The sequence below is a fragment of the Dreissena polymorpha genome, chromosome 7 (assembly GCF_020536995.1).
Source record: "Dreissena polymorpha isolate Duluth1 chromosome 7, UMN_Dpol_1.0, whole genome shotgun sequence".
Classification (NCBI taxonomy): domain Eukaryota; kingdom Metazoa; phylum Mollusca; class Bivalvia; order Myida; family Dreissenidae; genus Dreissena; species Dreissena polymorpha.
Window position 1 is genome coordinate 103,427,234 of NC_068361.1, and position 15,708 is coordinate 103,442,941.

At 34.3% G+C, this 15,708-nt stretch overlaps 1 protein-coding gene across 4 annotated transcripts in view; it reads right to left on the reverse strand.

Annotated features, from left to right (window-relative positions):
- Positions 1–3: 3 nt before the first annotated feature.
- The window catches only part of LOC127838724 (nuclear receptor subfamily 5 group A member 2-like), a 54,350-nt gene continuing 38,645 nt past the window's right edge, over positions 4–15,708 (reverse strand). For 2 of the 4 annotated variants that reach the window (XM_052366699.1, XM_052366698.1), the window contains 2 exons: positions 12,278–12,431; positions 4–6,681 (listed from right to left, as the gene is read on the reverse strand). In XM_052366699.1, coding sequence (XP_052222659.1) covers positions 6,434–6,681; positions 12,278–12,431 — 402 coding nt within the window. In that variant the 3' untranslated portion in view covers positions 4–6,433. The remainder of the gene's footprint in view (positions 6,682–12,277; positions 12,432–15,708) is intronic. The other 2 variants (XR_008029924.1, XR_008029923.1) reach the window with 2 other exon arrangements.

A 15,708-nucleotide genomic window follows, 5' to 3' on the forward strand; every position in this document is an offset into this window, starting at 1 on the left:
TAAATTGCAGGTTTTTGTACTGGGTAAAAAAACAATCTTAAGATTTAACTTTTTAGCTGTTTTAAAATGGTCGCTGAAACCATTTTCATGCCAGATTTCCATCAATAATTGGTAGAAACATCATCATGTGTCAGTAAAATATTACCTACACAAAATATGACAAGAGATCAAAATCAAAGAAACATTCAAAGTATACACAAACAAACGTTCAAATGAGTTCCCATGATAAAAATAGAACTTTTAAATAAATTTACATGTACAGACATATTTACAAAAGTCCACTGATTTACAAGCCAAACTACCTGCACAAAAATGACATTTTATATAAATTAATAGTGCATTTTTTGTGTTAAGTGGTTAGAATTATTGTCACATTAAGACATACAATTTGACACCCCGCCCCCTCCCCAAAAAGTAAAAAGGTTTCCATGCATGGATTCAGTATACACCATAATGGTATGAACATGTGATAGATATGAATTCTTAACATTTGATTCCATTATTACATGCAAATTTATACAAATAAGTCAATTACAAAATATATAATCACCCCTTGGGTGCAAAAGGGTACCATGTTACATTGACATTAGAAGTCACATGGTACTTGTTAGCACCAACGGGGCGAAATAAGACTATTTTATGCGTAATGACACTTTCCCCTATCAACAAAACGCCTATAATTGAAGATATGTACTCTTAGAAAGCAAGCAAGATAGATTCTCTTGCAAAGCAGAAGGAGAAAAAAGCTACATTTTATATACAACAGTTCTGCCCAAATAAGTTCAAGACAAATTATTGATTTGAGTGAGGCCAAACTGCTACTTAAAAGGATCAGATATCATTCATAAGTTGTTATTATTTAGTCAGCAGTCCGAAGGTTGCATGCTTGGGCAACACAAAATATCACCTGAAATATATCTATTAAGTTTGGTAAAGATCTAATGAAAATTAGCTGGGCTTAAAGCAGTCATACTTTTTCTTCATATATATACTAAAACGTAATAATATGTAAATAGCACATTTTCAAGCACTTAATTAAATATTAAACAAGGGCTGTTTGCAAAACATGCATGCCCCCCCCCCATATGGGCTGTCAGTTGTAGTGGCAGCCATTGTGTGAATACGTTCTGTGTCACAGTGATCTTGACCTTTGACCTAGTGACCTGAAAATCAATAGGGGTCATCCTTCAGTCATGATCAATGTACCTATAAATTTCATGATCCTAGGCCTAATTATTCTTGATTTATCATCAGGAAACTATTTTATTGTTTCGTGTCACTGTGACCTTGACCTTTGACATAGTGACCTGAAAATTATTAGGGGTCATCTGCCAGTCATGATAAATGTACCTATGAAATTTCATGCTCCTAGGCGTAAGCATTCTTCAGTTATCATCCGGAAACCATTTTACTATTTTGAGTCACTGTGACCTTGACCTTTGACCTAGTGACCTGAAAATCAATACGAGTCATCTGCCAGTAATTATCAATGTACCTATGAAGTTTCATGATCCTAGACGTAAGCATTCATGAGTTATCATCCGGAAACCATTTAACTATTTCGAGTCACTGTGACCTTGACCTTTGACCTAGTGACCTGAAAATCAATACAAGTCATCTGCCAGTCATGATGAATGTACCTATGAAGTTTCATGATCCTAGACGTAAGCATTCTTGAGTTATCATCCGGAAGCCATTTTACTGTTTTGTGTCACTGTGACCTTGACCTTTGACCTAGTGACCTGAAAATCTATAGGGGTCATCTGCCAGTCATGATCAATATACCTATGAAGTTTCATGATCCTAGGCCTAAGCGTTCTTGAGTTATCATCCGGAAACCATCAGGTGGACGGACTGACAGACGGACTGAACGACATGTGCAAAACAATATACCCCCACTCCTTTGAAGGGGGGCATAAAAATATGCATCTATATTTTTTCATTTTGTGTTTTCTAGTAAATAGCTTATCTATTGTTTGTATGAAAGAAAGCACATAAACATAAATTGAAAAACAGATGTTCATATCAAAAGGAATTTTTTTAAATTGTATTTCATTTTAGTAATTATAATTAAAGAAACCACTGTGCCTCCCCATCCTCCATATTGAAATTTGGCCCTATTTATTCTTATAAACATAATATCATTTTACTAGATCACAAGTTTTTTTATACTGATTTCAAGAATTTTCAACAACAAATGTTATAAATTCAGATGCTTAAAAGAAATGACTCCAAACAAGTGAATGACCAACATATCTAAATTATATCTAAATTATAACAAGAACTGTTTGTAAAACCATAATCCTTGCTCCTTTGGCAAACAATCTTCAATAATTATAAAATTTGTTCAATAATTTATTTGCACTGCTTTCAAAAAGAAAGAGAACTGCTACAAAGGAAAATTAATTATATATCTATTAAGGTCCACAAATATGTTTCTCCTGAGGAAATGTGTGTCACAATGAAACAATGGTACAATATGCAGTTTCAAACATTTTCATCAAGTTTGGACAATAAACTGTTGAACTTTAAGCTTTACAGCCCAATTCCAGATTATTCAAGCACTAAGTGATTGGTAAATAAACTTGACTGAAATATTATAATAGAAAGCAACACAGTAGGAGCATTTTGATGAAAATTAGTGACCACCAATCACAACTAAATGTGTGATAATTCAAGGGCCATAACTCATCCATCACATTGGGCAATCTTGCTTACACTAAAATTGGAAGAGTTATATGTTTCATGTAGTTTTCTGAATATTGGAAGACAATTGTTTGACTTAACCCGTTACCACTTTACTTAGATACGTATTTTTACGCATTTGTAGTCCCTTCGTAAGTTATATTTAATATAAGACCTTTCTTACTAGATTCAAGTTTTTTAAACTTCATCTCCAAACCTTAGATACTGATGAGCAGCAAACAGCATAAAACCTGAACAACCTGCGAGTTACTCGCAGGCTGTTCTGGTTTTATGCTGTTTGCACATAGCAATATTCACTTTCACAAGTGAGAAAGAATTAAGGAACAGCAACAAGTGGTCAACCAATAGACTGACAGACACTAGTACTCCAATATCACTCTGCAAATTTCAATGTGGAGTTAGGGGGAGAGGAGGTTTGGGATATATAACTGCTAAACAAAACACATGCAGCAATTGCTTTAACATTTAACATAATACCTTAATTAATGATGAGACATGATTTTATACTGGAAAACAATACCATACTCTACAAAATCTACAAGAACATAGTTTCCTCTATGCTAAAGGATGGTGTATGAACCATGTCATATGAAAATGGTTCTAAAGCCATATTCGGACAGTGTAGCTCCAGACAAGCCTGGGCATCAGCACATTCTGGTCTTGAGCTACCCTGTCAGCTTTTAGACCGTGACATTTGCGCAACTATAAAGCCGACAGGGTGGCTGCATTTTGGCGTAAACGTACGCTGGCCATATATGGCTTAAGACCCGTGACATACAAAACAAGAAACTATCAAAAGCTAAATCACAGTCAAGATGAATCTGTTAACAAACGATGACATAAAAAAGTCTATGTACAGAAAATATAACATTACATGTTGAGCATTAATGTACATTGTCAAGACCTTACCTCAGTAGCACATTCAGTAGCACATTGAGTACTCACAATCTAACAATTAATTAATCCATCCCAGAATGGCATACTCATAGTATCTTTAGAACAAGGGACAAAATTGTCACAAAACCAGGTTTTCCACAAAAAAAAGTCTGATAAAGGGAGACAACTGCAACTCAAAATGTGCATTGCTACTGATACTCATCACAATTACCCCCCTTGTTTCAAAAACAATTTGTTTTTTTACCCGTGACCTAGTTTTTGACCCGGCATAACCCATATTCGAACAAGATATTGTCTAGATACAACTTCTGACCAAGTTTCGTAAAGATCAGATGAAAACTATTTGACTTAGAGAGCGGACAAGCTTGTTCCGCCCGCCCCCATTTGCCAATCTAATAACCAGTTTTTTCCTTCAAAAAACCTGGTTAAAAATATTAATTTATGCATTATAATGTTCTGAAACTTAAAAATACAATTAACACTGTATTAGAAGAATATTTAGTCATGTCATTTTAAAACTTATTTATGTTCCAATTACTGTTTTGTTAATAGTAAATATATATAAACCCCGCTCTGTGAAAAGGGGGTTTAATGCATTAGTGCAGTCTGGACAGGCCAATTAGGGACAAAACTTTCTACTTAAACTGGAATTTTGCAAAGAAGAGACTTTATTTAAAAGAAAAATATCATAAAAGCGAGAAAGTGTTGTCCCTGATTAGTTGGACAGACTGCATAGTCTAATCTGGGATGTACACCTTACGAAAAAAACACTAAACCCACTTTTCACAGAGCACAGCCCATATATAGAAAATTCATACCGATGAGCATTTATAAAAGCAATCCATTTCAAATTAAGATGTAACAGAATTCAAAATCTTTGTTAATAGATCTGAAATTTAAAAACATAAACTATGATTTTTGAATTAAAAATCTATGTGTAAACCATTCATGAAAGTTGTTATATACAAAAAAATTAACAAATTAGTTCATGAAAAGCCAATGTCTATACCATTCATTCATCCTATATATTTTTATGGCACATTATCAAAACCAAACACAGTCAACTGACAGCTTTTGTAAAAATTACAACACACTTCTTCTAAACCACAGACAAAATATAAATGATCTAAAAATACTATAGCACTTAATGTTGCATTATCTTAATATATATGTACACTTATATAAAAATATATTGAACATTACCATTTTCCTTTTTTTATAAGTTCATCAGTCCATTTGTTTAGTTTTTGTACACAGAAAGAAAAAAATACATAAAATACTGTGAAATTAACTCATGTAAAATTAATTGGCATTTTAATTCAGAACGGTTTAAATTCATATCTTGCAAACAGGATCCAGTGTTTTTTTTCACCATTTTTAGAATGGGGCCGGGTCCCTTTGAATTGGGAACATTTGCGGCGTTTGGACTAAAATTGTTGTTGTTGTTGTGCTAAAAAAATGCTTCAAAATTAAGAATACAAGTGTTTTCAGTATTTATATTCACTAAGGTTGAACTTATATGGATGGGAGTTGAACAAAATATTGAGATCTAAAAAAGAAAAAAAAATTGGAAACCTTTCATTAGGAATTTTTAGCTCCCATTTGGGAAAAATATATACTTTTTTCCATTGGGAATGGGGCCAATTACCAGCCTGATTTTGAATAATAAAAAAACACTGAATAAACAACAACAAGGGACAAAAATGACACAAAACCAGGTTTTAAATTTGGGAAAAAAAAAGTCTGATAAAGGGAGACAAATCAAAATGTGCATTGTTAATGATTGTTCCTAGTTATCCCCCTTGTGTCAAATTCAATCTCTTTTTAGTCGTGGCGACCTTTATTTCAAATTGGCAAAAAAAAAAAGTCTGATAAAGGGAGACAATTCAAAATGTGCATTGTTACTGATTGCTCCTAGTTACCCCCTTGTGTCAAATTCAATGTATTTTTAGTTGTGGCTACCTTGACCTTAGAGATATCATAATAATTCTTTGGCATGACACACCGTCCAAAGATTGTGAACAAATGTACCGAGTAATTTTAAAATCTCACAATTAGTGACATAGTTATGGCCCGGACAAGATCATTAATGGCCATTTTTTAACTTTGAACTCAAAGTGTGACCTTGAACTTTGAGATATCGATGTAATTCTTTCGCGCCACACATTGTCCAATGATGGTGAACAAATTGTGCCGAATGATTTTAAAATCTTACAATGAACAACAAAGTTATGGCCCGGACAAGCTTGTTCCAAGACCAGCCCGCCCGCCGACTTTCGCCAATCTAATGATCAGTTTTTTCCTTCGGAAAACCAGGTTAAAAAAATACAGTTTAAGAGCTCATGGAATATTCACTAATATAGTGAAATTACCACCAATTAAGATAATTTTGTAACATATAAAAACATAATTTCTTAAAATGTCTAAATATGGAATTTATCAAAGATGAGTAGTATCAACTTTGCTAAAACACTTAACTTAATGGTAAAGATGAAATGAGGGAAATCATGATTCACAGTATGATGTCTAAAATTAAATAACATTTTTGGACTGATTAAATCCATGTTGAAACTATAAATAATAATTCCATTTACCTGATAATAGATGATGAACTGATTTGTCAAAAATGGACACAATATCATTAAAATAACACTTGACATATTATTAACAGTCATAAACCAACAACAATAGTATTATTTCTAGAGGCTAACAACAACAGCTACCATGGCAACAGTAGTCATTAACATCATTAACAATTATATGGCTGCAGAATCATGATGAGTCTTACAGTCAAAACGGTATCCACTAACAAAGGGTTTAAAAAACAACACTATTTCTTCTTCGAGTGCAACATTTCAATAAGTAGCGTGTTTTCCTGCAGTGCGCCCGCCAAATGTTTCGTGTACAGATACTCTTCCCCGCAAATACTCGCAAGCTTAATGTCTGGTAACCGTAGCAACACTTGACTGAATTTGTCCTTGACATTAGGGTAAAACGTTATGCAGTACTCCATGAGCACTGCCTGCACTTTTTCCTGGCATCTTTCCACAAACTCTTGACAGTCCATGTTGGGCACATCTGTAATAGACAAGTACCTTGCAATGGAAAAAGTCGCTACACATTTTAAACATACATACATCTAAATCTTAAGTCTAACTTCTTCTTAATAAACAGTTTGACCTGTTGTAGCGAGATCACCTCCATTAAGCTACTACATCCATTACACAAGCATGACTAATGCCCCCCCCCCCCCCCCTCAGCGCAATTTCTATTTAATACATCTGCCATTAACGACCAGCTCTATTCTGCAACCAATAACTGAAAAGGTGTGAATAAACAATTGCAAGCCTTTACTTATTTGACATTGATTGACAGCATTTGTTCTGGGTTAAATCAACATCAGTGAAAATGTGACAGCTTAATATATCTTGGTAAGGAGACATTCAGCCTAACTTGTATTTTAATCTTGTTATTTCTTTGGACAATTTACCCAAGTATGCTCCGCGTTATTGCTCAGAGTTTAACCCTTTCCCCCTCAGAAGAAAAGTGATAACAGCTATGTGCAAACAGGATAAAACCACAATAGCCTGCGAGTAACTCTCAGTCTGTGCAGGTTTTATGCTGTTTGCTGATCATCAGTATCTAAGGGATGGAAATGAAGCCTTTAAAATTTGAATCTATAAAAGAAAGGTCTTTATTTAAATTAAACTTTCTTAGGGACAACAACTTTGTCAACAAGAGCAACGCATCACAGGTGCCACGCTCGGCTGCAAAAGCTTGTCAGAATTATTTTATTTTTTAGAGGTCACATTGACCTTCACCTTTGACCTAGTGACCCATCAAGAGATGTGTCTGTCAGAAACACAATGCCCCCTACTGCGCCACTTTGAAATAATTTCTATTTATCATTTGGCATGTATAGACATCATCTCTCTTAAAGCTTTATTACTTCCCTTGGATTTTGTCCAATCCAACTGTGGGGGGGGGGGGGGGGTCTGTAGACAGTCAAAAATGACCAAGTCAGACATCACTGACAACCAAGGCCTGTGGTTTCTCAAAGAGATCATAGCCAGAGTTCATCATGTATGTATGGACATACGTCCACTGGTATTTAATGAAAACTAGCATTCACAAATTAGAACAGGTAAGAAATAATAATTATATCAAGAGATGTGTTCCTCAGAAACACAATGCCCCCTATTGCGCCGCTTTGAAATAAACTTGCTATTAATCATTTGGCAGGTATAGCTCCATGAGATACACATGTATGCCAAATATATAAAGTGGCTACGTTCAATATTGAATAATTTTCTCCCTTTTTAAAGCTTATTAATTCCCTTAAATTCAGGGTTCGCCAAAACCGTCGGTCCGCCGGTCCTGACCGGCAAATTTTTCTAAGGACCGACAAGTGATATAGACGAGTTAATTGTTATTGTTTACATTCGGGATTTTTCGCGCATGCGCACTGACTGGTTGGCAAAAACACTGGTTACAGTAACGTAAAACATGTATAAAGGGCTTTTGTTTAGTCAATTAAACGATAAAAAATCCGAAATAAACATTACAACTCTTATACAATAGTGCAAATATATCATATTTAGTTCCAATAAATAAATGTATCATCATATGTATAATTTCCTCTTTATAAAAATACAAATTAGTTATTAGCATCAGAGTAAACGTGGTCGGAAGACTAAATACTGACAATACCACACAACAAAACAATAAATTAGCCGTATTCTTTTTTATAGTAAGACTTTAAAAAATGATATTTAAGAACTTATAAAACATATATTAATTTGATTATAACTATAAACGGTGTGGATATTGTTATTGCTCATCAGCGATCGAAAGTGTATTATAAGAGGCACATTTGATCAATTATAAAACAAAGCCATTAAAAACGGAATACATTACAATCGTTAAATGTTGTGGTAATTTTCTTTTCCATAGAATGAATTTTCGTTTCGTTTCCATTGAATTACAATATTAATAAATTTTAATATACAAATGAAAATAAAACCTGCATCTTGTGCAAATTGAACTGTCTTTGCATGTATATTGAAATCTCTTAACAAGTAATAAGGAGTGATACATTTAACAATCTAGCATTTTATGATAAATATATATATTAATTTAATTTATTTTACACAAATATTGTTTATCCATTGTGATTGCTTGGTTTCATGATGGTGTTACGTGCAATGCAAGAACGTACAATCTTTACACTAAATTGACGAGTTTACATTTGCCGGTACCCGCGGTAAATACATCAATTGTGTAGCAGTAATATTGAACAATATTTTAAATTTAAAGTTATAAAGCACTGTATTATTATAATTAAACTGGCTTACATATAAATACGCATGTTCTTGTTAATCCGTTTCAGACAAATATCATCTTTTTTTAATATGTTAAATTATTTATTAAAGCAAATGTTACGTATTTTGGCTTTAATATTTGGCTTGCTCAATATGACTGCTCAATATGCCAAGAGATGGCATGGAGGTATCATAAAGTCTGCCACATGTGGTCTATGCAGGGACCCAATTAAAGTATTGGTCACTATGTTTATGACACCGGCATGTTTTCTGTGTAATTGTCTGGGCAGTCTCCGATCATAACGAGATAATAGTGTCAAAATTGGTGTGCACAATTAAATAAAACAATGAGATTTATTAATTTATTTGTTGTGTAACAAGGTAAGTCTGTACATATATATTAAGATTAAAATCAGTTACTATATGTTGCGCACAAAAAAGCGATTTATTTGATGTTTGTTTTCATCCTTATTTGTGTTTTGTCATTAAATTTAATTTATTCTAAAAGAATTTCCATTTTTGAAATTTTGTATCTAAAATGGACGTGAAGATGCGTTTAGTAGAGATTTTTGTGGTAACCACATAACGAGCTCGTAGATAGTGTACGTTCCACTCCATAGCTCGTTTTTAGTAAACACAAATAATAACAACAATATAATCGTTCCAAAAATGAATTTCCACGCATGCTTATGTTTTATTCAGACATATATAGTAAAATTATATTTGATACAGTTCATGAGTATCAATAAAAACGATGATAATGTCAACCTTCTCTATATGCGCTTATAAGAATTCCACCTCTTTTTGCCAACCAGTGGGCGGAGTCTAAACTTTGCAGGTGCGTGTGACGTCACGCGTTAACTCGTCTATAAGATAATCGGTCCGACTGATCGACACAATCGGATGAAAAATGGTTTCAAAAAGATCACTCAAAGTGTATAATATGCTATTGGATTAATAGAAGGTAAATGCTTTTTGTTCAACTTCTGTCAAAATCCTTTTTTTCTTACCTTCATTTTGATGTTTTGATGTTTAAAGTTGGATTAGAATTGACTATCACATGCGAGTTCAAAATCAACGGTCTTTGTTAAAAAAAGCAACCGAGTGCGTCCGCCATTTTATTTGTTCCATTTAATTTCTCCAAAACAAAAACCGCATGAAAACTTGTTTCAACAGGCATTTGTGAGCATTTCTGTTAAATAGTTTCATTATTATATTGTTCTGGGAAGGATATATTTTAATTTACACACCAACAATTTCTGAAATCAAAATTAGATTTTTCACCCGATGTACTATATTTCGGATATTTTAAAATTCGGACATAGGGATATTAATGTTTTGATTTGTTGTTGATAGTTTGTAGCAATATGTTTTGTGTACTGTTATTTCAGACAACAAGAATGGATGGTGGTAATTTTCATGGCCTTTCCATCAAGAAATAGGTGTGAAAGACATTCTTTTAATTGAACCTGGAAATCAACCACCTCAGCTAAGAGAAAATATTTTAACAATACTGGTCATGTACGTAATTCCGGCCACTTTTGGGACTATTTAAGAAAAATCTTTAGTGTTAGGCAACTGGTTAAAACTAAACTTCACATATACAATCCTGGGTTCAAAACTCACCTAGCATGAAAATTTAAATAGAATTAGATCGGTGAATGTTACTTAATGAACAGAAAATGATGACATGTAAACTATCCATTTTCGTAGGTTAAATGTACCTAAAAAATCGGCCACTTTTCAGTTTGATCTGCAGATAAAATTACAAAGCAATATCTTTAGACAAATGTCCTCAATTTCAGAGTATTAATCAATGTTCATAATATTAAAATTTTTGACTTGAAATTTAAAATAAATGCAAAATTATTATACCAGTTACTCCCCCTACCTATTTTAATAAATATAAACAATGGGAAACTGCTAATTCATAAAAAAATATTTGTTTCTTAATGGGTTTAATCAATTTTTTCAAACATAGCTAAAAAAGTAAAAACATTTTGTTTAAAAAGTTTACTTCAGTGTTGATTATTAGTAAACGCTAATATATAATATTAAAACATGTAACCTAGTAATATTCTTATCAAGGGAGGTAATTCATATATTAAAAATTTATATTTAGGTTCTGATTTTTATGTTTTGAATATAATTTTTTGTACAATTAATTGGTAAAACTTTAATTAAAGTTTATTAGATAAAATAAAAATAATTTTATCAAATATATTTGTTTCTTATATGAATATAATTGTTGAAACTAATGATGACATCACTTTCCCCACGAGCCAAATATTTCCTGCTATATTTGTGACATTTTAACACAAAAGTTTACAGTGATATGGTTCTTACAATTGCAAAATATTGAGAGTAGGTATGATTTTCATGTTGATTTTTCTAAATAAAAACAAAATATGTGCGTTACGATCATGAAAATGATTTTACACAGGTGGCCGATTTTTTACGTACAGGCCGAAATTACGTACATGACCAGTAGGTGTTGTTTTAGAACTTGTGAAATCGGCTAATAAACAGAAATTGAAGTCATCCAAAGTAGTGTGAATGGGTGTGTGCAATTAAGTCAAACTTGATTGGATGTCACCCCAACTTTTCAAGAACACGGATTTGTAGAGCTGTGCAGGCTAAAAAACAGTTTGACAAAAAGAAGTCTAAAAAGAATACCTTTGGTTTATATGTGGCTTATTATTAATATAATAATTGTTTAATTATTTCGACTTTGGACATGTTTTTATTGTATTTTAATGTGATCAAAACCAATAAACATCAAAAAAGTACTCTCTTTTGTTGTGTTTTGCTGTTATAGTTTAGTCGGACAGTGGGACTGACAGAAACTGATTCGGACTGACAAAATGACTGACAGATTTTTCAAGTTTTGGCGAACCCTGTAAATTTGTATTTTTTACCGTAACGTAAAGGATGACCTTGACCTTGACCTTTTACCACAATGTGTTTGTCAGAAACACAATGCCGCCTAATGCGCCGCTTTGATTTATTTAACAAAAATATATGTGGGCAGGTCAGATAACTATGTCCATTTAAAGCTTATTACTTCCATTGACTTTGTTTTTTCGACCCTAGACCTTGAAGGATGATGTTCACATTGAAATTTTACCACTCAAAATGTGCAGCTCCATGAGATACACATGCATGCCAAATATCAAGGTGCTATCTTCAATATTTAAAAAGTTATGGCCAATGTTAAGGTTTTAGCACAACGCCTACAGTGGATGGCGGACGTCGGACGACGAGCTGGCTATGATAATAGCTCGGGTTTTCTCCGAAAACAGCCTCGCTAAAAATCATATCTAAGTGGTAAAGGGTTAAAAGATAAAGCTCACCTGGGTTAAGAAGTATAAGGAACTTCAGACATGTGTACTCATTCTCGTCAATCTTGAGGTCGCGCATCTTGTGCACGATGTCTAGTATGCGGTCCTTCATCTCGCCCAGCCCCAGGGTGTCCAGGCAAGCCAGGCTGAGCTTGAAACCGTTAGACTGGAAGGTAAGGGAATATCAAGAAGCCTTGCTCTGGGAAAATGGGGCTTAATGCATGTGGGTAAAGTTTAGTCCCAGATTAGCCTGTACAGTACGCTTAGGCTAACCAGGGAGAACACTATTTGCATTGACTTGATTTTCGTAGATTTCCTTTAAATACAAATTCCATTAAAGGGGAAAGTGCCGGCCCATAACATCCATGCAAGTTTCAATGCTTTCTAGGAAGTATTACTGATGACAGGGTTTTTTTTGGCCAGATTTTATAGCCGAAATTTGGCTATATTCCCAATCGCAAAAAGTATATTTTTTTCTTAAAATTTGCTTAAAAATTCCCAATTGGGAAAAAAAGCTAATGACATCGGCTGTTTCGATTTTTAACAAAGCGTAGTCCGATCCAGTCTCGTACAGTTTTTAGACTATACCGCGATTGGGATAACGTCGGCATTATTCGTGTGCCCGATATTCTCTGTGTTGTTCAGGCGCTTATTATATTTGTGATGAAATTTAAGTGTTTTGTGATTCGGCTGAATGGAAAACAAATATGTCACACAATTTGAAATATTACTTGAAAAAGATTCCTTAGCAAAAATGTGGCCAAACAAAAACTGTTTTTTTTTAGCAAGCATCATTAAATAAACAAACATCGTCAACAAGTACAAGTCCTCCCATTGAAACTCCATCAATTATCAATGATAGTAATTGAATAACAAGTGACTCTTTGCATCGTCATCCGCTCATCGTTGATTTCCGAAAGCAAAATGCTGACTGATATTCAACATGTTGAAACTTAGGGAAATAAGTTTGTGACTGAAGACTGTGTGAGTTTATTATGTGGAAAACTGTGGATCATGATGGTGTTTGTGGAGTTTGTGATTAAAGATGTTGAACTCTTTCATGTAGTTTAAATCCCAATTTATTATCCCAATTTCTTGAAAATGCCGATAAAATTCCCAATTTCAAAGCCATGGGCTATCTTCCCAAAATGCTGAGAAAAAAACACTGGATGACATACGTAACATATCAGTCATGGTTAATGTCGCCCTTGTGAATGGACAGATGGGAGATGAAACAGGCACATTGCTTTATTCCCCACAGTAGATGCTGGGGCATAAAAGTCCAGAAAGGCTTTTTTATAGAAATTATTAAGAATTAACAGTGTTCAAAGTAGCCGTTTATAACACAAGCTTTATTAAACAAGAGGGCCTGAAAGGCCCAAAGTTGCTCACCTGAGATAACAAGATATTATTGGGACAAATCTTCTGACCAAGTTTCACGAAGATCGGAAAATACATGTAAATGTGGCCTCTAGAGTGTTAACAAGGTTTTACTATAGCCATATAAGGAAAAATGCCCCGCCCCCTGGCAGCCATGTTTTTCAACCAACCCGCATCATTTTTTAACTCATCCAAGATATTATCGGGATGAATCTTCTGACTAAGTTTCATGAAGATCGGACAGTAAATGTGGCCTCTAGAGTGTTAACAAGATTTTACTATAGCCATATAAGGAAAAATGCCCCGCCCCTTGGAAGCCATTTTTTTTCAAGCAAACATGATTATTTTCGAACTCATCCAAGATATCATTGAGACCAATCTTCTGACCAAATTTCATGAAGATTGGACAATAAATGTGGCCTCTAGAGTGTTAACAAGGTTTTACTATAGCCATATATAGCCTTATAAGGAAAAATGCCCCGCCCCTGGTGGCCATGTTTTAAAAGCAACCAAAACCATTTTCAATCTCATCCAAGATATCATTGGGACAAATCTTCTGACCAAGTTTCATGATGATCGGAAAATAAATGTGACCTCTAGAGTGTTAACAAGGTTTTACTATAGCCATATAAGGAAAATAGCCCCGCCCCTGTAGTGGCCATGTTTTTCAACCAACCGGCATCATTTTTGAACTCGTCCAAGATATTATTTGGATGTATCTTCTGACCGAGTTTCATGAAGATCGGACTATAAATGTGGCCTCTAGAGTGTTAACAAGATTTTACTAAAGCCTTATATAGCCATATTAGGAAAAATGCCCCGCCCCTTGGCGGCCACATTATTCAAGCAAACGTAACCATTTTCGAACTCCTCCAAGATATCATTAAGACAAATCTTCTGACAAAATTTCATCAAGATTGGACAATAAATGTGGCCTATAGAGTGTTAACAAGGTTTTACTATAGCCAAATAAGGAAAAATGCCCCGCCCCCTGGCGGCCATGTTTTTCAACCAACCGGCATCATTTTACGAACTCATCCAAGATTTTATTGGGATGAATCTTCTGAGCAAGTTTCATTACGATTGGACAATAAATGTGGCCTCTAGAGTGTTAACAAGATTTTACTATAGCCATATAAGGAAAATTGCCCTGCCCCTTGGCAGTCATGTTTTTCAAGCAAAGGTTACCATTTTTTAACTCATCAAAGATATCAGTGGGACAAATCTTCTGAGCAAGTTTCATGAAGATCGGAAAATAAATGTGGCCTCTAGAGTGTTAACAAGGTTTTACTATAGCCATATAAGGAAAAACGCCCCGCCCCCTGGCGTCCATGTTTTTCAACCAACTGGCATCATTTTCGAACTCGTCCAAGATATTATTTGGATGTATCTTTTGACTAAGTTTCATGACGATCAGAAATAAATGTGGCCTCTAGAGTGTTAACAAGATTTTACTATAGCCATATATAGCCATATAAGAAAAAATGCCCCGCCCCTTGGCAGCCATGTTTTTCAAGCAAACGTAACTATTTTCGAACTCATCCAAGATATCATTGAAACCAATCTTCTGACCAAATTTCATGAAGATTGGACAATAAATGTGGCCTCTAGAGAGTAAAAAAGGCAAATGTTGACGTCGCACGACAGACAACGCATGACGGACAAAAGGCGATCACAAAAGCTCACCATGAGCACGTTGTGCTCAGGTGAGCTAAAAATATGTCACAGTGATAGAATAACCATGCACTCTAAAGAGCCTTTATGAAAAGGAGCACCATGCCCTATTCAAATCCTAGCTGGAACTCTTCTACATCGCCTCAGAAATTTTCTAAGGTATATGGCATTTCCCCCACAAAGAAACGTACACATACCAATCTGATTGCCTTTAATGACATTAAAATAATTTTCCTATTTAGTTTTCACACGCTTTTTTACCCCATACTTTGAGACAAGGTCCCTTTCCCAAAAACCTTGTTAAATTATTTCCCTACTTAGTTTTCACACGCTACTTATTTTCCATATTTGGAGACTAGGCCCCTTTTCAAAAAACCTTTGCATGACTA